This window comes from Vulpes lagopus, chromosome 8 (genome assembly GCF_018345385.1).
Source record: "Vulpes lagopus strain Blue_001 chromosome 8, ASM1834538v1, whole genome shotgun sequence".
In the NCBI taxonomy this organism is placed as follows: Eukaryota; Metazoa; Chordata; class Mammalia; order Carnivora; family Canidae; genus Vulpes; species Vulpes lagopus.
In genome coordinates, this window is record NC_054831.1 from 122,087,402 (window position 1) to 122,112,078 (window position 24,677).

Genomic DNA, 24,677 nt, shown 5'->3' on the forward strand with positions numbered 1-24,677 from the left:
AGGGAGAAGCAGGCTCCATGCAGGGAGCCTGACATGGGACTCGATCCCAGGTCTCCAGGATCATGTCCTAGGCCAAAGGTGGTGCTAAACCGCTGAGCCACCTGGGCTGCCCTATTAATGTAGTTATATTTTAAAACGGATAAAAGTATATAATTAAAAGAAAGTAGTAACAATCATCTGTAAGTCGCACTACCTCGAGATAACACTTGTGAACATTCAAAAAATTTCTGTCTAGTCTTCTTCTAAGATCAACATGATCATTTATAAACACGAACTTGAAGGAAGCAAAGAGAATTCTAACTCAACCTGCAGATAACACTAAGTTGGACAGGACAGCTAAAAGTTGGATTAAAAACATGATTCATGGGGCCCCTGGGTGGCTCAGTCAGTTAAATGTTTGCCTTCAGCTCAAGTCATGATCCCGGGATCCTGGGATCAAGCCCGTTGTCAGGCTCCCTGCTCAGTGAGGAGCCTGCTTCTCCCTCTCCCCGCTGCTGGTGTTCTCTCTTGCTATCTGTGTGGCTATCTCTGTGCTATCTATGTCTGTCTCTTTCAAATAAATTAAAATCTCAAAAAAAAAAAAAAAAAAAACATGATCTGGAGGAAGGAAAGGGACTGGAACTAACATTATGGAGTGTCTCTGTGTTAGACATAATGAAAAAACTGAACTTCTGGACCGAGGACCTGGCTCTCCATGGACTGGACAACATTGGAAAAGGTGTTGGACCTTTCTAAACTTTGTTTTTAAAGACCTATTTCCTATATACCTCCCCACAACATTACTTTGAAGCTAGAATGAGAAAGCGTGTGTGTGTGTGTGTGTGTGTGTGTATGTAAACACACTATGTAAACTCTAACTTCCTCTGCAAAGGTAAGATTATTGTCCATGCCAATAGTAAAAACAGTGGTATGCCTTTCAACAATCTTTTTTTTCCAAGCACAAAGCAAATAATATGATCAAAAAACAATTTCTGTGTGACCATGCCAATCACTAACTTTGATTCACCTGCCTATATTTACCTGCCCAATAAAACTGCTGGAAAGGAGAGGTAACCATCAGATATGACCTGCAGAGAAAATCTTGTTTATGCCTTGATTAATGCAAAAGATTACAGACAGAGAATGGAGAGCCAGCTATCTGCACCTAGGATGCAAACTGGATTTCTTACCTGTAGCTCTGCTTCCAGGCCCAGCCGTCTGATAAAGGGGTCAGTGACATGGTAGCGCCGCTCAAAGCTCAGGGCACCTCGCTCCTGGGGAACAAAAACAAATTCACAGTTTCATTAATTCAATCCAACATGACTTATGATGTGCCTATTATGTATCCAGCACTGTGCTGGGCACCACAGGAGTTATGAAATATAACAAGAAGTTGGCCTGCAGGAGCCTGCACTATACTTGGGCAGGGATTATAGAGAATAATAAAAGACTGTAAAATTAAGCACTAAATTGTGCTTGTTGGGTTACAAAAAAAAAAAGGAAGAAGAAGAAGAAGAAAGAAGAAAGAAGAAAGAAGAAAGAAGAAGAAAGAAGAAAGAAGAAGAAAATTGAAAACAACAAACAGGGACACCTGGGTGGCTCAGTGGTTGAGCGCCTGTGTTTGGCTCAAGTCATGATCCAGGTGTCCTGAGATCAAGTCCTGAATCAGGCTTCCCGCAGAAAGCCTGCTTCTTCTGCCTCTATGTCTCTGCCTCTCTCTCTCTGTGTCTCTCATGAATAAATAAATAAAATCTTAAAAAAAAAAAGAAAACAACAGAGTTTCCATTTTTAGGTTAGAGAGGGTGGGCATCATTTTTAGGACACATATTGTGGGGGATATTCACTTATTTTTTTTTTAATTTTTATTTATTTATGATAGTCACAGAGAGAGAGAGAGGCAGAGACACAGGCAGAGGGAAAAGCAGGCTCCATGCACCAGGAGCCCGATGTGGGATTCGATCCTGGGTCTCCAGGATCGCGCCCTGGGCTAAAGGCAGGCGCCAAACCGCTGCGCCACCCAGGGATCCCTTGTGGGGGATATTCAAAGAAAATAAATAACTTGCATGGTTCCTCCAACTCTATGATTCTATGCCTCTAGGAAATGATCCTAGCCCTTGAGGGTCATCCATGCTAACGAAATTACAAAAAACCCCACAAACGGACAAAGCTCCCAAAGAATTCAGGGATGCAAGGAAAAACACATGAAACATAGATTGTTGTGCACCAAGTACATGGCTCATGTAGAGGCATACACTCAATCCTTTTTGATGATGATCACAGCTTATGCTGCATACCACTTAATTTTTAAAAGATTTTTAAAAATATTTTTATTTATTTATTCATAAGAGACACAGTGAGAGAGAGAGAGAGAGAGAGAGAGAGAGAGGCAGAGATATTGGCTGAGGGAGAAGCAGGCTCCCTGCAAGGAGCCCGATGTGGGACTTGATCCCGGGATCATGCCCTGGGCCAAAGGCAGACACTCAACCACTGAGCCACCCAGGTGTCCCTAAAAGATTTTTAATTAAAAAAAAATTTTAGCACTTAAAACCTTTTCAAAGAACTTCCTCATGTTCTTTCAGATTTCACTCTCTATGATCAGCCTAAAGACAGACATTATTATCATTTAACAACAGAAAACACAGGGAGGTAATTGACTCAAGTCTTATAGGTAATTAGGTCAGTGGTGAGATTAAGCTCCTGACCCCAGCTTGGAGCTCTTAATACACCAGCATATCATGTCTTGCTGGAAACTCTTCCATTAAATCCCTGCACTCTTTTACTGTGGGTTTCTCTGACAAAGCCTGGGCAACCTTGCTAAATAAACTTGACTGCCTGTCATCCATTCATCTCACAGAATGTACAAACTGCACAAGTCAGGTGCAGGAGACCCTTAAAGAAATGGAAGAGTCTATGTGAACTGGGACTAAGACTCTTCCAGGCTCTGTTACATGTACAACTTAGCAGGTGGAGCAACACGAAGATGCCATATTTTCTCCTGCTGCACCCCCACACACACCTATATATGCACACATCTGTGTATACACATGCACAACACACTGATGGCTCCCTTCTCTCACCAGCCTCCATTAATTTCAGCAGTTACACAGCATGGGGACAGAGGAGTCTCCATGATTTCCCTGTTCTTGGGCAAAAGATGGGAGTCAAGAGACCTTCATTCTAGTCCTGGGTCTGCCACTAAGTAGTTGTGTGACTTCAAGCAAGTCACCAACTCCAAACCTCAGTTTCTTCAGCTGTAAAATGAATCTGTTAGGAAGAAAGGACCTCATGCTCTGGTTCAAAGGTCTAAGCTGCTTACCTTGATCTGCCTACGGATGAGGTCTCTAGTTATGTTGACTTTTGCCATCTTCTCTTAATGGATTCAACAGCAGGAAGCTATAGAAGGATCTTCAGGACCCTTGAGCATTCCAGCCAAGCCCAGGTCCACAAGACACACATTTAATTACCTGGGGAAAAAAATAATCAAACCCTGAGGAATGGAATAAGGTGGCTTCAGAGTTCTGGTTCCATCCCTAAAACAGCCCACCAGCCTACCTAGTGAACTGGCTACTGCCTGTGATTTAGGACACAGTGGGCTAGCCCTGCTGCTTAGCGTTGAAGAACCTCTGGAAGGTGAAAGGGTGGTGTGTGTGTTTGTGTGTGTGTGTGTGTGTGTGTGTGTGTGTGTGTGTGTGGTGGGGGAGACAATGACTCAGAGCCACAGGAAGTATGGGAACAAACACAGACAGAGTCATGTATGCTTCACCAGAAAATGGAGGGTTGGGTAGCAGTAAGAAGGATGGTGGGAGCGTATCCTGAAAATAAGAACAAGGCATGCAGCAAGAAAGATTCAAATTTCACTTGCTCACTATGCATCTGTGGCAACCAGTCTTCTCATATTTTGAATCCCTGACCCTCATCTTGGTTCTTTCCAAAACCAAATCAGTATCAATATAGAGTACTCAACCCTCTAACAGATTCAGAGAATCAAAGAGTGGACAGGAAATGTAAAGGTAGTTATGGCTAAGATCCAATCTAATAAAGAAATCCCTCTTCAACATCCTGGTAGGTAGGCTTTCAGTCTCACTCACCTCTTGAACCAACTTATTTTTTTGTAATAAACTATGATGGTTAGAAAGATCTACTAATCTCATTTATGATAACTTACCATTAGAAAATGCAAAAATACAAGAAATGCAAAAGTTCTATACCCAAGCATATTCATTACAGATTTTGTTTTTATTTTATTTTTATTTTAAGTAGGCTCCATGCCCAACACAGGGCTCAAACTCAGGACCCTGAGATCAAGAGTCCCATGTTCTACCAACCAAGTACCCCTATCATAGACTTTATTAAAAAAAAATTTAAAGTGCCCAAATTTCCAATTATAGAGGAATGGCTCAGCAATGTATAGCCATATGATATTAAGCAGCATTAGAAATGCTGCTTATGAAGGAAAAATGCTTGTATCACACCAAATGTTTATATAACATGATTTTAAATACTATTAAAGCTATGTTGAAAAAAGGAAAAATAAAATAATAATAGCCATCTTTGAAGAGTAGTGTGATTTTTTCCTTCTGTTTTTTGATATTTTCAATTTTTTCCTATAAAAGCACATTAATATTGCAATCGGGGGAAAACGCTAGAGGAAAAAACAAACACTAGGCTTTAAAGGAAAGTTCTGCCTCCTGTTATTTCCAACTTTTGGTCTTGGTTGTACCAATGAAGCCACATAGAAGGTCTGGTCTTTCTTCCCCATTATAGCCCTCTGTGCTGTGGTGATGGCTTTCAGGACCCACCAAGCCTCTCTGCCAACCCTCCCAAGCCACCAGGATTCTCAAGACTGCTTCTGGATCTCCTGGCCCTGGTTTTCCATCAGCTGCCCTCCTACAGATTCCTAGCACACCCTCCTGAAATCACTCTCCACCTGACCTGTAAGCAGACTCCTTTTCCTTTGGCATTTAATCACAAAAGAAACTATATAAACACTATATCATTGCAAATTTTATTCTTTAGCATTAGGCACACAGCAGGGCAATAAAAATCTTACTGATTAGATGTTCACACTCAGCCCAAGTTCTTTGGGACTTATGTCTTCATGATCTATTTTGGGATCATAAACTCTTAAAAGGGCAAGAGCCTTCCCTCACAATGTGGGAGCCACTCAGTATTGCATCTTAGGATTACCAGGGAGATATGGAAGTCACTGGCATTGTTTAGAATCATAAAACCTGTGAACATGAAGAACACCTAGGGATGCCAACTGAAAACTATGGTTTCATGATAACTTTTCCAGGGGTATCTGGCCAGCAAATTAAAAATGTGAATTTGGATAGATTAGCATAAACTAATGCTGGCCTGCAATTATGTTTATGGTTATGGTTTGTGATACAATGGTCAACCTCCCCATCTTCCAAAACAACAGCAACAACAACAACAGTAATTTCCCCCACAATCACCAAGAATATACGGTGAGACCTATCAGAATGGAAAGAACACCAAAATCAGTGAGTATATCTGGTATTAAGTAAGCTATGCAGCCTTGGTCAAGTCTCAGTCTCTCCACGTAGGCTCTTATTCCTGTGTCTCACAGGCACAGGAAGAACTAGGACAAACACTGAAGGGGCCACACGTGCTTCAGCCTCAACACTTTTTTTCTTGGAAGATTACTAAAAAGGCCAAATGATATAATGTAGGTACAAGTTTTTTCTTTAATTTTATTCTTAGAATAATATACTATTATCTGCTAAGAAATAGCAAGTTGACAAATATACCCTTACTATGTACCAGGAATTGTGCTAAGGGCTTAATATACACAGACACATCAACCTCAGACCTTAAGTAGGATCTGGTATCAAAGAATCAGAGGACCATGGAGAGTCCATGCTGGCAGCAAAGTGTGGCTATAGTGGTCGTTAAAGTCCAGTCAGCTGGTCATAGTGGTGTAAGCCCTATAAGCGGCAGCAGTGACCTCAGGGATTGGTTCTGTGAATGATTTTGGCTGAGAGTCCTGGCTACTACCCAACTTCCCTTGTTCTAGCCCATTCTTCAAGCCTGGCTTTGTGGCCTTCCCTGATATTTTGTTAGTTTCCCTAATAACCTTTCAGTATCAGCCAAAGTTGGTTTCTGTTGCTTACAGCTACAAATCCTGCCTGAAAGAGAAGAACCCTCTCAAAAGATGACACTCAGGGTGAAACGTGAATGGGAAGAAGTCACAAAGAACTTGGGGAGGGTGCTTTTGAGGAGAAAGAACAACCACTGTTAAAAGAGTACAGGAGAAGACTGGTTCAAAAAGCTTGTATGGTGGATGCTGTTACTATCATGATCTCACAGAACAGGAAACAGAGTCATGGACATGAAACAATTTTCACAATGTCACACAGGTAATAAGTGAAGCTAGAGCAGAGACTCAAGCCCAGAGCTATATGTACACTATCACTTTGTATGTATGAATAAATCATGTAATTTCCTAGAGTAATGTTCACTATGATAATATACCATAGGAGTCAACTAAATTGTTACTACTCATTCATTAATTTTCTTAAAACAATAACTGGGTTTGTACTAAGTATCAGGCACTGCGCTAGACATGGGGGAATACTGACTGGGATGAAAGACACAGCACCCAAGAAAGCAGAAAATCAAAGGCAAGTGACTTTAGCTAAGATTGGTGTGTGTTTACAAAAATGAAAAAGTGGGACCCCTGGGTGGCTCAGTGGTTGAGCGTCTGCCTTTGGCTTAGGGCATGATCTGGGTCCGGGAATCAAGTCCCACATCAAACTCCCTGTGAGGAGCCTGATCCCTCTGTCTATATCTCTGCTTCTCTCTGTGTCTCTAAGGCATAAATAAATAAAATCTTAAAAAAAAAAAAAAACTAAAAGGAAGAACAGAAGAGAAACAACAGAAAAAGTAGACACACACACAAAAGCCATTACAATTCAGATAAATGGTAAAATGAAAACTGGGATTTAAAACAATATCAGACAGGTAGGCAGAGATTTAAAAATCAAAAGGTCTAATTTAATAAAACTACTGCTCCATTAGTATTTTGGTTAACACTTCTGATCCCCTCCTAAGAAGAAATGATAGCATACCAGCAGACAGCTCATTCTAGAGCACAGCCCATCTTCACTCCTCTTTCAGGAAACATGGATTCAGTACCTTCTACAAACTTTTTTAGGCAGGCAATCATTAACTGGAAACACTTCTAAGCAGAGATTATTTAAAAGGTTCACATTAGGAGGGAAATACCCCCATATCTATAAGGGGCATAATTAGTATCATACTTTGATTCACAAGTCCCCCAAATACAAATAACAAAATCAATAAAGGAATAGTCATTTGAATATGAAGAAAATTAATCACAGTCAAAATTTGAAAGCATTATTTTAAGGAGTGTCCTGGAATAGTAAATTCCATAGAACAAAGAGAACTCACAGATATAGAATGACATGATGGAGATTTTAGAATTGAAGAAAGGAAGTTATATATTTATGATTAAACACCAGAAAAGACTACATCAAGGGGATTTCTATCTCTGGTGCAGTATGCAAATAATGTGTTCAGTTCTGCCGAGATGCAAAAATACTGAAATAAGTGACTTCAAGAATCCATAAGATAACATTTTCAATGCCTAGTATTCCAGCACCACACGAGACTTTGAAAATACAGCAAAGAACAAGCCAAACACAGACCATTCTCTTCAAGAGCACACGATATAGTTGTCATGAATTGAGTATCAATGGCACCAAGGCTATTGTGACCAGAACACCTTAAAGGGACTGAAAAAGGCCAATTTAAGCAAATGACCAAAATGAACAGCTAGACAGTAAATTCAGAAGGAACAACAAGAATAATAAATTAAATCTTATTTATGCTCATTTACTCATACATCTTAGAAGAAAGAACAAAAATGACAGTGGGGAAAAACAAACTAAACATGGCAGGAGAGCAAGAAAGGGCACTTGGAAATCACAAGCAAAAAACTAGGACTGTAACAAACCACAACCAACTTTTAATGTGTATTCTTCATTCTAAGGATAGCACAGTGAACTTATGTTCATCTTAAAGCTCTAATGACATTGAGAACTAATTAGCAGAACAAGAAAGCTCAATAAAAACATTTCTCTAGGTAAAGTACAAAGGTTTAGGAATGGCATCTGCTGTCATTGAGGATACTGCAAGCCAACTCTAGTTGACAATAAAAGAAGGAAGAAGGAAGCCAGCTTCTGGGAGTTGGGAATATGAAAAATATAAAAAATGCTTAAGGCACAGAGGAAAACATATGACATAATGTTAGAGTAAATATGAGCTCCCATGCATATGATATACCTCCCAAAAGGTATATTCTACTCCTAGAGTCTGAAATGCCTAGCATGTCGCCACTTAACTCTATCTCTTCCACAAATTTTTAACTCAGGTTATTGGAAAACTTTCTACCATGGGCAGATCTCTGCTATTACAAAGGAAGTTAATAAGAAATTTCAGTTAACAGCTCAATTTGGAGGAATTAATCTACTTCCTAATGCAAAAGGAAAAAGGTACTAGTAATATAATAGCTTGAGGTTAACAGGCCTTAGAACAAAGTACACCTGGCAAAGATAACTCATTTGGAACCAAAGATTGAATGGTAATATCCAAATAAACATGAGGAGCCAACCATATCAGGTGTGCCATAGTCCTTGTTTGGACTCTGGTAGCAGAAAGGGAAGCAAACTTAAAATACTTAGGTACTTGGGCCTCAAATCCAGCCCTCTCTTACCGATTAGTACCTACTTAGGCAAGTTACTCAACCCTTCTGAGTTTCAATTTCCTTATGTGTAAAATGGGGATGCTCATCTACTTAAATTGGTTGTTGGAGGAATAAATGATAAAATATATATGAAGGTACAGGTACAAATAGTACCTGGATTACAGTAGGTGCTCAACAGATGTTATTAGCCAAATCTGAATTCTAGTAAGACTTGATAGCTTCTGATCTATGCTCAGAAGTGGTGTGGTTACATTTCTCCCTTACTTCCTTTTCTACCAGAGACAAAGCTGATATTGAGGACTCCATTGTAGGCTGATGGGGCACAGAGAGTGGGATGTCTTTCTCACCTCTGCTAGTTTAGAATTGCAAGATCAGGAGGAAAAAGGTGACTTTGTTAAAAACAAAGTAACTCCATACAACAGTGTGTACAAGAAGGGTTATAGTAGGATTATTCATAATAGCTAAAAGGCAGAAACCCAAATGCCCATCAAGTGATGAATGGATAAACAAAATGTCGTATATCTATACAATGGAATGTTATCTGGCCATAAGAAGCAATGAAGAGCTGATACATGTTACAACATGGATGAAACTTAAAGACATTATGCTAAGTGAACGAAGGCCACATGTTGTATATAGCTTTCTCCTGCTATCCAAAAGTAAATCATTCCTATGAAACCTATCCTAAGGTGCAGTGACATAACGTGAAGAAGCAGTTACCATTAGTTTATATGGAAAATTTTTTGAGCATTCCCAAACCAAGAAATAACCTCTCTTAGGCTTTTTCTGATATCACCTTGCTAATGGATGAACAAAATAAATGAAGATAAAGCACAGAGGCTCAAAGACACAGTTCAAAGCAATGGTGTCTTGATGCCGAATGTAGTTCCCAGGGGAGAAGCTGGAAAGTGCCACCCTCGCTGCTCAGGGTGTGCACTGCCTCTATAATGGGCTCACAGCAAAACAAATGCTGAACACTATATCCAATTTTCATCCTTTTCATAAAAGCAAAAATCCTCTTTAGATTTCCTTTGGTTAGCAAAAAACAGGTGCTAATGTAGGTCTTTCACAAAGTGAAGTGTCATAATGTGAACTTTCAAGAATTGAGGATGCCTGTAATTCCATTTACATGCAATGCCTAGAATAGGCAAATCCATAGAAATAGAAAGTAGATTTGTGGTTTCTTGGAGCTAGAGGGATGGAGGATAGAGTAGTGATAGCTAAAGGATAGGTGTTTTTTTAATTGAAGTGAAATTAATATAATATAAAATTAACCATTTTAAAGTGTACAACTCAGTGATATTTAGTACACTCACAATTTTATGCAACCATCACCTCTAGGTAGTTCCAAAACATTTCCATTGCACCAAATGAAAATCTCATAATTATTAAGAAGTCAGTCCTTCTTCCTTCCTCACTGCCCCCACCCGCCATCTGGCAACCACTAATTAACTTTCTACATCTACGAATTTACCTATTCTAGAATTTTTATATAAATAAACTCCTACAATATGTGGCCTTTTGAGACTGGCTTCTTTCACTTAGCATAATATTTTAAGGTCCATCCATGTTGTAGCATCTATCATCAGTACTTCATTCCTTTTTATGGTGGAATACTGTTCCATTGCACTGCTATATTGTGTACTGTTTATCGACTTGGGGCATTGCAAATAGTTGCTGCTATGAACATTCATATACAAGTATCTGTTTGACTACCTGTTTTCAATTCTTTAGTGTATGTACCTTGGAGCGCAATTGCTGAGTCATATGGTAATACTATATTTAACTTTTTGAGGAATGGACAAACTGTTTTCCATAGCAGCTGCACCATTTTACAATTTCACCAGCAATGTACAAGATTCCAATTTCTCCACATTCTTACCAATGCTTGCTTTAAAAAAAATTATTTATAGCTACCCTAGTGGGTATGAAGTGATATTTCATTGTGACTTGATGTTTCTTTGTGAGGTAATGAATATGTCCTAAAATTAACTGGTGATTGTTGCGCACATCTGTGAGAATACTAAAAACCACCTAATTGTACACTTTAAACAGGTGAATTGTATGGTATGTAAATTATATCCCATTGAAGTTATTATATTTTTAAAAAGGAACTACTGATACAGGTAACAATATGGATGAATCTCATGGATTCTGAGCAATAGAAGCCAGATATAAAAAAAGTACATACTGGGGGCGCCTGGGTGGCTCAGCTGGTTGAATATCTGACTCTTGATTTCAGGTCAGGTCGTGATCTCAGGGTCATGGGATCAAGCCCCATGTAGGGCTCTGTACTCAGCACAAGAGTCTGTTTATCCCTTTCCCTCTGCTACTCCCTCACTCGCACTCTCTAATAAATAAAATCTTTTTAAAAAGTACATACTGTACAATCCTCTTTATAGTTGACTCTTGAACACAAGAAATATGAAAATATGAAATATGTGGGTCCACTTATATGTGGATTCTTTTCAATAAATACTGTATAGTACTATAAATGTATTTTTCTTCCTTATGATTTTAACAAATTTTCTCTCTAGTTTACTTTATTATAAGAATATAGTACATAATACATGTAACATACAAAATATGTTGTCAACTGTTATTGGTAAGGCTTCTGGTGAACAGTAGGCTATTAGTAGCTAAATTTTGGGGGAGTCAAAAGTTATATGTGAATTTTTGACCGCATGGAGGGGTGTCAGGGTTGATGCCCCTAACTCCCACATCGTTCAAGAGTCAACTGCATATGAAGTTCTAGAATTGACAAAAATTCAGTGGAAAAAAACAAAAAGGTGCTGCTTGGGTGGAGATTGACAAGGTAAGGACACCTGAGAACTTTCTAGAGTGATAGGCTCTCTATATATATTGATAGGAACATGGTTACATGGGTATTTGGGGGTATGGGTTACATGAGTATAACCATTTGTGAAAATAGCACAATCAAGATTAGTGAATTTTAATGTTTGGAAATCTTACTTAAAAATAGAATGGAGGTGGAAAGCAGAGGAGATATAGATAAAACAAGAATGACAGAATACTGACAGTTATTGAAATAGGAGGACAGATATATGGGGGGTTCAATATTGTTTACTTCATAAAATTTGAAATTCTAATAAAGTCCTTTTTTAAAGAAAATATTTATTTATTTTAGAGAAAGAGAGAGTACATGAGCAAGAGGGGCAGAGGGGGAGAATCTCAAGCAGACTTCTCACTGAGTAGGGAGCCCAATGTGGGGCTCAATCTCACAACCCTGAGATCATGACTTGAGCCAAAACCAAGAGTCAGATGCTTAACTGACTGTGCCACTTAGGTGCCCCTCTCATAAGTCCTTTTAAAATTCTTTTTTCTTATTACAGAATCATTCAAAACATGGAAGACTGATTAATAAAATAGAAAACCATTCATATATAGTTTTAAAAAATCAGGTTTAGGACATATCTATGGCCATCTTAGCCTTGGAGAAAAAGAAAAGACACACCAAAAGTGTACATCTCTCCAGTGTTACAACAAAAAGAATATGCATCAAAAATGTGCCAGTTGTCTTCTCTCTGGTAAGACAACAGGTGATATATATATATTTGTGTGTGTGTTCCTCTGTACTTACCAAGTATTCTATCGTGAACATTTATTGTTTTTATAATAATATAGAAATAGCCATTAGGAAAAAGCTTTGAACTGAAAGAAACTGGAGTCTGAACCGGGGTCCACTATACACTAGGTTGTGTGATTTTGGGTAAAACTATTTACCTTTTAAGCTCCTGGGCTGTTTGTTTGTTTTTTACATGTAGATATATGTAATAATATCTACTTCATAGGGTTATTGGGAACATTAATGAGATAATGCATTATAAAACACTTAGCATAATACCTGGCAAGTGCTCAAGAAATACCGGATATTTTTCACCTGTTACATGAAGATATATTATATAATAGCACCTACCTCAGAGTTGTGAGGATTATATGGGATAACTGGCACATTGTAAATACTGTAAATACTTATTAAGTATGAATGATAGTATTACTTGCAATAAGAAAAAAACTGTTTAAGAGAAGCCTCCTCTTGGGGTGCCTGGATGGCTCAGTCAGTTAAGCATCTCACTTGATTTCAGCTCAGGTCATGATCTCAGGGTTGTGAGACTGAGCCTCATGTTGGGCTACACACTGGCTTGGAGCCTGCTTAAGATTCTCTCTAGGGATCCCTGGGTGGCGCAGCGGTTTGGCGCCTGCCTTTGGCCCAGGGCACGATCCTGGAGACTCGGGATCGAGTCCCACGTCGGGCTCCCGGTGCATGGAGCCTGCTTCTCCCTCTGCCTGTGTCCTGCCTCTCTCTCTCTCTCTGTGTGACTATCATAAGTAAAAAAAAAAAAAAAAAAAAAAAAAAGATTCTCTCTACCTCTCCCTCTCTCCACCCCTCTCTCCCTCTCTTAAAGGGGCGGGGGGGGGGGGAAGAAGACAGGCCTCTTCTCAAAAAGTTAAACATAGAGTCACCATATGACCCAGAAATTCCACTCCTAGGTATAACCCAAGAAAAACGAAAACATATGTCTACACAAAAACTCACAAATGAATGTTCATAGCCCCAAAGTAGAAACAACCCAAATGTCCACCAGTGGATAAATGTCCACAAATGGATAAAAGGTGATATATCCACATAATGGAATATTAATCAGCTATAAAAAGGAATGAAGCACTGATTCATGCTACAATGGAATGAAATTTGAAAACACTGTTATTTGAAAGAAGTCAGTCACAAAAGGCCACTAATATTATATGAATCCATTTATATGAAACGTCAAGAATAGCAAAAGCTACAGAGACCGAGAGTAGATTAGTGGTTGCTTGGGACTGAGGAAGAAGATGGGAGTGACTGGGGTGGTGATGATATAGCTAAAGGGTATGGGTTTCTTCGGGGCATGATGAAAATGTTCTGGAATTAGATAGTGGTGATGGTTGTACAACTTTGTGGATATATTAACAAGTCAGAATTGAACACATTAAAAGGGTAGATTTTATGGCATGTGAATTATATCTCAATTACAAAGTCCCCCAAACCATTTCTTCTTTTCTCTGCCTCAAAATCAGAACTTATGAAAATTTAGTTCTCACCCTTTCCTTCTATCTCCTGCCTTGAACTATAATTATTTTTGTAGCTTCTTGAAGAGACTAAAAACATCCTGAGGGTCAGCTCTTCATCTGGTTCATCTACTGACCCTCCTAGGTCTCTAAGGAGTGATGTGGGCTTAGCAGGTGCCAATAAGTACTTACTGAATGAATGACTGCATGACTATCTTGCAATACATACAGTGCTTTATACCCATCAGAGTGCTTTTGTTCCTTCTTTTAACTTGAACTTCACAACAATCCTGTAAGGAAATTAGAAAGCTATCATCACCCCTTTTAACAAAGGAGAACTGAGGCAGAGTGCTGTGTGGTACTGAGAAATAAGCACTGGACCAGGATCTAGGGTCTTGTGCTCCAGGCTAGGCTCTGCCTCTAACTGGCTGAAGGACCCCATGTGAGGCATTTCATTGTCTCAGCCTATTTCCCTATCTGCAAAATGAGAGGCAGACTCTGTGATGAGCTATAAAACCTCTTCCCATGATTCTAAGGATACACTACTAGTAGCAGTAGAGTGGAGATGGAACCTCAGTTATCTGTATTCTTTTTCCTCTGGACATGCTGCCTCCCACTGCAGAAAAATGCCCCAGCCTGAGTGACCACTGCCCTCCCCCTTAAACATTCTGAATTATGCGAGAGACATATGCAAATCCTTTCACTCTATTTGCAGTGGTTTACCTACTGGAGCAACCCTATAGATGACCAAAAAAAAAAAAAAAATGCACTTCCAAAGTATAAAGGTCATCGGAAGTAGCATAATAAAATGAAGAGCTGGGCGCTGAGTTCGACAGATTTTGCCACTATTTTCTGTGTGACTGCATTTCTAAACCTCCGCTTCCTAATCTGCAAAACAAGGATGATAATGCCTACCTTCAGAGTGAAGATCCACACATGTAAGATGCCTGATACCAAGCCTGGTAAAAATATTCAGTGAACATTCAAAGCATTTCATAAGTGTTATCTGACAGATTCCTCATAAACCTATGAGGCAGGCACTACTGTTATCCTCATTTTACAGATGCAGGATCTGAGGCACAGAGAAGTTAATTTGCCCAAAGTTACAGTTATTAAATGGAGAGTCAAACTAGATAGTTTAATTCTAAAACCCAAGTCACTGGCCACTAAATAATAGTTACTATCTTTAATCAGATCTTTTAAAAGATCTAAAAGAAGCTCTTAGCATTCCTTGGTTAAGCTAAGGAATTAAAATCATCTTGACTCTGCCAGTCTCAAACATAAATTTCAAGAATGTGTTTCGGAGTCATGGTAAGTTGGCACAAGGGACAGTATCCAGGAAAGTTTTGGTTGATGGGCTAGGCCCATCAGCAAAGCATCTTTGGAAAAGTTTTTTGCCATCTTTGAGGCTCCTGACTCAAATGATTCCATAAAGGGTTGACTAAAGCTTTCTCTATGGAAGTCTGTCCTAAGAAATGCTTCACTTTGTGGGAAACTGGATAAAAACTCACTTCGATGGCTTCTCTGCATGAATGGGTTCTGTATTGCCATTTGTGTTTTGTGAAAAATTTTTCTTGATGTTTTCAGAACTTTGCTTTTCAGTGATTACAGCTAATTTATCTGCTTTCTCCTAAAGCCACAATTACCTTGAGGTAATGGAAGGGAACAGAAAGAGAAAACAAAACAGAGCATACTTTGATAATGCTGTCCTCTCTCACTGTATGTATGAGCATCTGCAGTCTTGAATTTTACCTTTAACCTGCATCTTTCCAAATTCTGCCACTATACAAAGTATGTCTCATAATAAAGCCCTTGAAGTTTCACCCTCTAACTTTCCTCCTAGCAGTAAGGTTAAGGAAAACTAAGCCAATCAATGTGGAAATGCTTCCTTTTTAATTCAATTGCTTACATCCAGATGTCTGACTCAAAAAGGAACCAGGTAAAGCTACTGGACCCAAATACTTAGGGCTCAACTGATGAAGCTCCAAGACCAGAAATGCCTGACTCCCATTCTGAGAAAGTCTCCCTAAAAGGTATATAGTTAAGCAGTTTTGCACTTTCTGAAAACAGAATCTGGGGGCTGTGAACAAGGATAAAATTTTGCCACCATCCTGATCCTAACACTGCCTCAGGGGAGCCCCTGGATAGCTACCTGGGTAAGGTCTGATCCTGCTCTGCCCCACTCCCCAAGAAAATGGGGTTAATACCTCCCCAGATGGCTACAGGGAGGATTAAGGGTTATTATTCTTGGCATCCAGCTCTATCAGAGCTCTAGCAATTGTGACCTTGTTCATTCTAAAATCAGACATTAAATATAAAAATGTAAACAGTGATCCCTGAATCTGACTCTCTAGTAGGGTAAGGACTTTCTTCCCACAAGGCCTCTGACACTGCTTCCTAGTCTCCAACCTATTGGCTGAACCCTCTTCTTTCTCAGCCTCAAGTTTTTAAGGTATTAGTCACTAATGCCACAAAGCCCTTCAAAGAGTCAGCAACTATTACAAATAGTACAAAGAATGAACCCCAGAATTCTCAGGGTTTGTCAGGCCTGTATTCACCCTAAAGAAACAAAGTGGTACTCTTTTACCCCAAACCAGGCTCTAAAGGGCAATCAGTAAGGTCTAGTGAAAAGTATTATACCATTTAGTACTCATAAACCCACTATAAGGAGTTACTGTCACAAATTTCATTTCACATAGGAATAAACTATAGCTCAGAGAAAACAAATGATTTACCCTATGTTACAGAGCTAAGAAGGTACAGACAAAGGTTCGGATATCAGTCCTACTACTACTAGCTGTGTAACCTGTACGTTAGTCTGTTTGTTTGTTTTTTTTTTTTTAATTTTCTGGAGCCTCAGTTTCCTCATTTGTAAAGTGGGAATAATGATAATTTCTACCTCATAGGGGATCTGAGGGTAAATATTGTAGGGAAAGCATCTAACAAATAGCTGGCACACAGTAAGTATGCAATAAAGGTTAGTTTTTTACAGATCAAAATGATAGGAGTTTGACATCATTTCCATATAAAAACAGGGTGTAGGGACACCTGGGTGGCTCAGCAGTTGAGCTTCTGCCTTCTGCTTTGGGCATGATCCTGAGGTCCCGGGGATCATGTCCTGCAGGGAGCCTGCTTCTCCCTCTGCCTGTCTCTACCTCTCTCTCTCTCTGTCTCTCATGAATAAATAAATAAAATCTTTAAAAAAACAAAACGGGGTTTAAAATACCGAAAGACGGGAGCCTGGGCAGCTCAGTGATTGAACTTCTCCCTTTGGCTCAGGTAGTGATCCTGGGGTCTTGGGATCAAGCAACGCATCAGGCTCCCTGTGGGACTCTCCCTCTGCAACTCTGATGAATAAATTTTTTAAAAATCTTAAAAAAATTAAAATACTGAAAGACTACTTATAGTCCAATTACTTACATAAGTAAGAACTCCTTTACCAAATCATTGTAAGAAGTGGCAATGCCTCTGCTTGAATGCCTACGATGATGGATAACTCCTTCCTTCACAAGGTGGCCCATTTTACTTTTATAGAGCCAAATTCTCTCCTATCAAGCCAACCCCTCTTGGAATTTCCATCCCTTGATCCTTGTGCTGCCTTCCAGAATCACACAAAGGAAGTCCAGTTCCCTTTCTACAGGACAGTTAAATACTTGAAGGCACATATTGTGTTCTCCCAGGCTCTCAGTTTTGGTCCTTTCAGCTCCTCATGTGTCATAGCCCAAAAGGAGACACATGAAGTCTAATGGGCTGCTTGATCCCAGGACCTGAGGATCACTGTCTGAGCCAAAGGGAGAAGTTCAATCACTGAGCTGCCCAGGCTCCCGTCTTTCAGTATTTTAAATCCTGTTTTGTTTTTTAAAAGATTTTATTTATTTATTCATGAGAGACAGAAAGAGGGTAGAGACAGGCAGAGGGAGAAGCAGGCTCCCTGCAGGAGCCTGATGCAGGACATGATCCCGGGACCCCAGGATCATGCCCAGAGCAGAAGGCAGAAGCTCAACTGCTGAGCCACTCAGGTGTCCTTACACCCTGTTTTTATATGGAAATGATGTCAAACTCCTGTCATTTTGATCTGTAAAAAACTAACCTTTATTGCATACTTACTGTGTGCCAGCCATTTGTTAGATGCTTTCCCTTATTTGCTATGTGGCCTTAAGCAAGTTATTTAACCTCCCTGTACTTGTATCTTCATATGTATAACAGGGAAGATGATTTTTGCCTCATATAGGAAAGTAATGAGGGCTAAGCTAGATAAAGTAAAACACCACTTAGCACACAGCCCAACATATACCAAGCTCTCAATAAATGCCAGAGTCACTTTTAAGAATGTATTCTAATTAGTAAATATCTCTCAAAGTAAGTAGCCATAATTAAATATTAACACCAAGGGATTGTTTTCTGATGGAAACTGTCAGGGCTTGTGTTTTTAAAGCCTAAGAAGTTATGTGAGTCCCTCTGCAATGGCAGCCCAAAGATGCAGTGGAAAGGAATCAGTGACCCAAAAGAAAGTAAGTATCACCATACTACATGTTGTCTATGATTCCCTCTTTGAGACCCAGGACTGCACATGTGGACCACATTCCCTAATACAAAAAGGAGAGAAGAAAATAATTAGAAAGAAATTTAAAAATTATTAAAGTCACAGTTCTGGGTCTTTGCAGCATTTGGTCCCTCAAAATCCAAAGACATTTAACAGAGGGCTTTAAGATCTTCAGTTGTATCCTTTCAGGTCCTAAAGCCTAGGTGTGTGAAAAAAAGAACCTAATATGATGTCCCATGAGTCACTACTGAGTTTCTTCTAGCTAGAAAATTTGTCAGCGCATGACAATTCTAAAACCCACAAGTGGCAAATCGCCAATGTTAATATCATCACCATAATCATTACACATACTCTCTTTCTTTTAGTAAGTCCAAGGGAAGGAGTCTCAGGCAGAACTATGGATTGTTGTCCAATTATTCTTCAGAGTTGACCCAAAGCACTACAAATTGAGATGTGGGTTGATCATAAGTGCCCCCAAATAGGTCAAAATATCCCAGTATTAAAGCAGCAGGATCATAAACTATGGCAGAAAAGGCTGCTTCCCACCTGCCAATGAAATGCAACAACCTGCAATGAAGCTTCATTGTTAAGTCTCAGGGTCAGCCCAAATGAGCCTTTCTAGTTACTCCCTAGTCTGTGCTAGAGGATCCAATTATTATACTCAACAGACAAGATTCAATTCAATCTCTTTAAAAATATAAGAATTACAAGGAAGAATAAGCCAGAACTCAAACCAGAAATAGCCTTAAGTAGTTCCCTCACTTAGTGAAGACACTAGCCACTCAGGAGGGACTGTAAGGTACAGCAAAAGCTTGGTTCAGACCACTGGACAGACCTGTGCCCTAGGCAGAGACTTCCTAATATCTTTGAGCCAGCTGGCGTCCTCTGAATCGTCTTCTTCTCAAAACCGTTTCAGACTTTGTTAAAAGGGAACACTTAACTGCCACTTTACCCTGATCATCTACCGCATCCTTGGGAAGAATGGGGAAGTTACAGACACCCTATCAGGTTTCTAAACTCATAAACTTAAGAGGAAAACTTTAAAGTTGCTCTACCACTACCTCAGGAAGTTAAAAAAAAAAAGTCACAGAAGAAAAGGACTTTGAGGAAAATAGTCAAATTAGGCAGTTAGACTTTAGTCATAAGTCCTGATACCTCTTTTCTTAGAGACCCTGGTGGTATACCTGCAGAGGAGAGTCAGAGGTCACTAAGCAAATTCAACCTGGCTGGCAAGGGGGCGTCCCACTGCAGCTTTCAGTGACAAGAATTGGATCCCGCTGGTCGGTTCACAGTCTCTCTTCCATTCCACACTTCCTATTTCCCTTTGAATTGGGTACTGAATAGCTGGTACCCAAGTAAAGGCCCTCTGTAAGGGCGTTACAGTCGCCCGGAGGGAACACCTTGGCAGAGTTCAGCTTGGTGCCAGGATGGGCCACTGAAGGCATCTGCGGCTGCAAAAAGCCTGACCACGGACGGACACACGGACACACACACACTCTCTCTCTCTGAGAGAGCAAGAGAGAGAGAGAGCGCGCGAGAGCGAGAGCGAGCGAGACAGAGCGAGAGCAGGAGAGCAGGAAACTAAGAGAGCAGGTCAGGTCAACGTAGCCCTCCCGGCATTTCCACCTGCCCCCTTCTTCCTGAGACCGGCGCCAGATCAGATGTCAAACAAAAACTCCGCAAAAAAAGTCCCGTGATGGGACGACTTCCACCTCTCCGCTGGCAGAGTCTCCCTGGATTCCCAGAGCCTCCCCCACCACCCACGTCCCGGCCAACCCTCCATCCCACTCCGCCCCCGGCCCACTCTGCCCTTCGCCCCAGCGAGGCCTGCCCCCTCTCGGGACACCCCTGAGCCCCGAGGCTGGCGGCCTCAGGCCCCGGGGCCGGCAGGGCTGCGGGCGGCCCAGAGCGGGCGGCCCGTGTGCCGGGACTGCGGGAGCCGGTTCTCGCTCCGGCGCCCGGCGAGGGCAGGGGGCGGTGGCTACCGGTACCTGTCAGGCCTCTTCCCAGGACCGGCGGCGGCGCAACTTCAGGAGCCCATGTCCGTCCGGGGGGCCCGGCCCCTCTCCCGGGAGGGGGGGGGCGCGGATCCCGGGGAGGGGGCTGGGGGCCCGGGCAGCTCTAGCCCCTTCCCATGCTCCCCGCCCGGCGCCTGGCCGGGGCCGGACAGCGCCTCCGCCCGCCCCTGCGCACCGCCTCACACCCGCGCTCACACACACTCACACTCCCTCGCGCGCTCTCACACACGCACTCCCCTCCCTCCTCCTCCTCTGTTTATCTCCTCCAGCTGTCTGGGGACCCAGGAGAAGCCCGGCACCGCGCCTGCGCCACGCAGTCTCCGCCCCCGCCCCGCGCCTCACAGCCGGCGGCTACGCTACGGAGACAGCGTCCGGCGGCTTCCAGAATGGCTAGCCGGGCCCCTCCCCCGCCCCGCGCGCCCGGTCAACGTCTGCTGCCGGCGGTGCCTACTAACCTGCTAGTGGGGGAGCCCCGCACCGCCGCGACCAATCCGCTCCTGCGCTAACCGGACCGGCAGCCAGTGGGCAGGCGGGAAAGCCGGACTAAGCCCCGAGGCATCCTGGGAGTCGTAGTTTTTCTCCGTGGAAGAGCTCCTGCCGCGTGGGCTCACCCCGCCCAGTTGCCATTAGTTACCCTGACGCACCTCCCACCCCACATCCAAGGAAAATGCTCCCTCATGTGGCTTCTGGGACACCCATCACACTCACCCATTGCCCCTCAGAGCCCGACGGAGTCTCCTAAGAGCTCCACAGAGACTTTTCAGACTGGGGCCCCAATGCCTCCCTCCCATCCCCCAGAGCCGAGCTTCATCTTACTTCTTCCTGCCCTGGGGGGCTGCTGAAATGGCACATTCCTCACTCTTGCTCCTGGGCCTGAAGGAGGCGGATAAAAGGTAATCAGTCCTACAACCGAGTGGCTTGGACGGGAGCCAGCCACACACACTCTGGAAACCCTCAGCCTGACCGAGAGAGAGAGACGGGGTCCATCTGGGACTAACGGTGGAAGCACTGCTGTTTCCCGCCTCGAAGGAAGAGGCAGTTCCAGCCTAGCGGAGTGCCAAGTCTGATGGAGGAGACACCGTCCTCTCTAAGGAAGTTCCCAAGGTGACAAGGGAGGAGGCATATTGCCCAACTTCTGAAGGCAGAGACCAGGCCCCACCCATGAGGCGCCTCAAGTCAGAAAAAGAAGATACTGTCATCATCTACTGAGAATGGAAACTTGTCACTCACCCATAGGGTGGGTGCCACTTGTCAGATAACGATAATTAGCTTTTATTTAGTATTTACTGTGTCACCGCTGTATTAAGTACAGTTTGCTAGATACTCTTACGGGGTTTTGCAGAAGAGAAAGCTAAGGCACAAAGAGATTAAAAGCAACTTGCCCAGGGTCACATAGCTGACAAGGAACCAAACTGGGATTCAAACCTAGATCTGCATTACTTCAGAGTCTGAGCTTTTTGAAGACTCCCTGTCCCTCCAGTGAGAACCAGGCAGCACCCACTCTCAGGAAGGACTAGACATATTTAGCATCCATAGCGCTTGTTCCGTGTTTATCACTCCACGAGTTGCTTGTTTTTTCTGCTTCTGCTCACATCGAGTGTATAAATTAGTCTGTGAGCTCCCAAAGGGTGATTTCTTCCCATTTGGAGAAGTTAGGACCTACTTGTGAATTCAGCTTTGTGAAATGTTTATCTCTTGTAACTGTGGGTCATCTTCCTGATCTCTCCCCCCACAGATGTTCCACTGCATATAAAATATCATAAACTTTGGGACTAGAAGGAAGCTTTGAGATTATCTCTCCATAGCTCTCCAGGCTCAGGCTGAAACCTGGCTAAGGTCACTGGCTCAATAAAACTGAATAATAACTAACATGTATGGAACACTTACCATGAGGGGTAAGTTCTGTCCTCACAAGTTGCATAGCTAGGAAGAGATACAGTTGGGATTCAAATCCAGATTCTTTGAATCCAGAATTCCCATTTTAAACTCTTGCTCTCTGCTGGCAATATCACAGAGGCTCTCAGAAATACCAACAGAGAAGTGTGGGTGATTTGTCTGTGGCTCCTAGCAGTCTTTGACACATAGTAGATTGTAAATATTTGTTGGCAGAATGAACTTTTGTTGGTGAGGAATGGATGATAGGATAAAGAATATTAATAAGAGCTGGGGGATGCCTAGGTGGCTCAGTCGGGTCTGACTTTGGTTCAGGTTGTGATCTCAGGGTGCTGGGATCGATCCCCACATTGGGCTCTGCTTGTCCTTCTCCCTCTCCCTCTCACCCCCACCCCCCGCCATTGCTCATTCTCTCAAATAAATAAAATTTTAAAAAGAAAATAGCTGCAGCTATAGTTAATTGATTATTTTCTACCAGGAGCTCACTTGCCCTCTCATGTACTCTCTTTCTGTTTTCTACATATATGAATATATGCATATATATTATATGTGTATACTGCATATATATACGTGTACATACATATGTATGTATATGTGCATACATTTATCTATGTATACACATACATTCACATACACACTAACTCATTTGATTCCTATAGCTACCTTATGAATTAGGTATTATTCTTACTCCCATTTTCACATAGGAAAAACAGGCTCACAGGAGAATTAAGCTCAGAATCAGGCGCCCCTCCCAGCCATAGGTGTTTTTGGATAATTTCAGAGAAAACTTTCTAACCTATAGAGCTGAGCTACTTTGGGAGGTTGTAAATCCTCTGTCTTTGGTAGTATTCAAGGATAGGATGTGTAATCATCTGTCCAGGATACTATAGGAACAGTTGTTCTATTGAGTAGATATTTAAGTGACTAATTCCAATATTCCCTTGTTTGGCTTTTGGAAGAAGACAAGGATTATTCACATAAGGCTTGTGACAACGAATGTAGCTCCTTTTTCTCTCCTAAGTGCACTGGATAATGCTTCAATTGATCAGCTCTGCAGAGGTAGTCACTGATACAAACTTTTTCATCTGCTGATTGGACACTTGGGCAAAAGGAGGCATATTTGACCTAAAATTGAAGATGCTCTTGTTCTACAACCCAGAAATTTTACTTCTAAACTTTAGAGGAACTGTTGCATGTGTGTGCAAGGAGACATGGGCAAGGAACCCTACTTCCAGCCTTGTTAAAATAGCAAAAGAAAGTAAAAACAAGCTAACTGTCCTTCTGTAGGGGAATGTATGGATAAATTATGTTTTTTTCATAAAATGAAGTACTAGACAACTAGCTAAATTATTTACATGCTGTCAAGAGAGTTATAATAATGAATGGAAGAAGGAAGTTGAAAGATGATACATTCAGTGTGATATTTATGTAAAATTTAACACAAAAAATACCATATATTACAGATACTTATATAGGCGGTAAAAATACACAAACTGAAATGGGAAAGATGCACAGCAATTTTGGGAGAATGGTTGCCCCTGGGAAAAATGAAAGAAGATGCGAGGGATGAGGTTTTAACTATGTTTGTAACATTTTATATCTTAAAAGATTAGAAGTAAATATAGAAAAATATTAAACTTTTATCTTGCTGATTATATTATTATCTGTACTTTTTTAAAAGTTTGAAATAGTTTATAATTATTTTTTTAAAATTTAAAGATTAAATAAGGGGCAAAAAAAAATCCCATCTGGACACAGGTACCAGCCTTGTCTAAAAGTTAAAGGTCAATATATTAAAAAGAAAAAAGTTAAAGGTCGATATCCATACTGTGGTAATTATTATTATACAAGAATCTCACTGATTAAAAAAAAAAAAAAAACAGGCACTACCTCCTTGTATTTTCTTTAGGACTTGTAGTTGCCTGGGTCACTGTGAGAAAAGGTTGAGACTTGCTGATTTCAGTTGGTCCCTTCATATTACCAAGGAAAATCCATGGTCTACAATAGTTCAGTGATTAGTCTAAAGTAACAAATTGCCGAGGGCCCTAACTGTCCACTCCAGTCCAACTGGTCCATCCAGAGTATCCAAACTCATCTTAAAGACACTGCACCTTTGTTCAAGCTGCTCCTTTCACTTGGAATCATGCTCCTGCTCCCATTTATCTTGCTGATCTGTTCTTTCTTTAAAACGCTACTCCACTAGGCTAGGAAAGAATTAGCTAATCTCACTCCCCAAACTGAGGTTTGAATTTTGAAGCTGAGCAGTCCCTAAAGGGTTCCCTGCTAGGCATCCTCAGTTCTCTGATCAGCCCTTCCCAGGAAGGCAAAGTTCTCTGTCTCACGGAGCAACACATTTCTGTGTTTGAACTACTCTGATTGGTAGGCAACCCTTAATAATAAAAATCCTTCTTTGTCTCGACTC

General features: G+C 41.4%; 1 protein-coding gene across 3 annotated transcripts in view; it reads right to left on the bottom strand.

The window, feature by feature from the left end:
* The window catches only part of WDTC1 (WD and tetratricopeptide repeats 1), a 62,143-nt gene extending 41,486 nt beyond the window's left edge, over positions 1-20,657 (bottom strand). The window contains exons 1-3 of one of the 3 annotated variants that reach the window (XM_041766542.1): positions 20,336-20,657; positions 3,296-3,443; positions 1,170-1,253 (exon numbers count right to left, since the gene is read on the bottom strand). In XM_041766542.1, coding sequence (XP_041622476.1) covers positions 1,170-1,253; positions 3,296-3,343 — 132 coding nt within the window. In that variant the 5' untranslated portion in view covers positions 3,344-3,443; positions 20,336-20,657. The remainder of the gene's footprint in view (positions 1-1,169; positions 1,254-3,295; positions 3,444-20,335) is intronic. The other 2 variants (XM_041766541.1, XM_041766540.1) reach the window with 2 other exon arrangements.
* Positions 20,658-24,677: the final 4,020 nt, after the last annotated feature.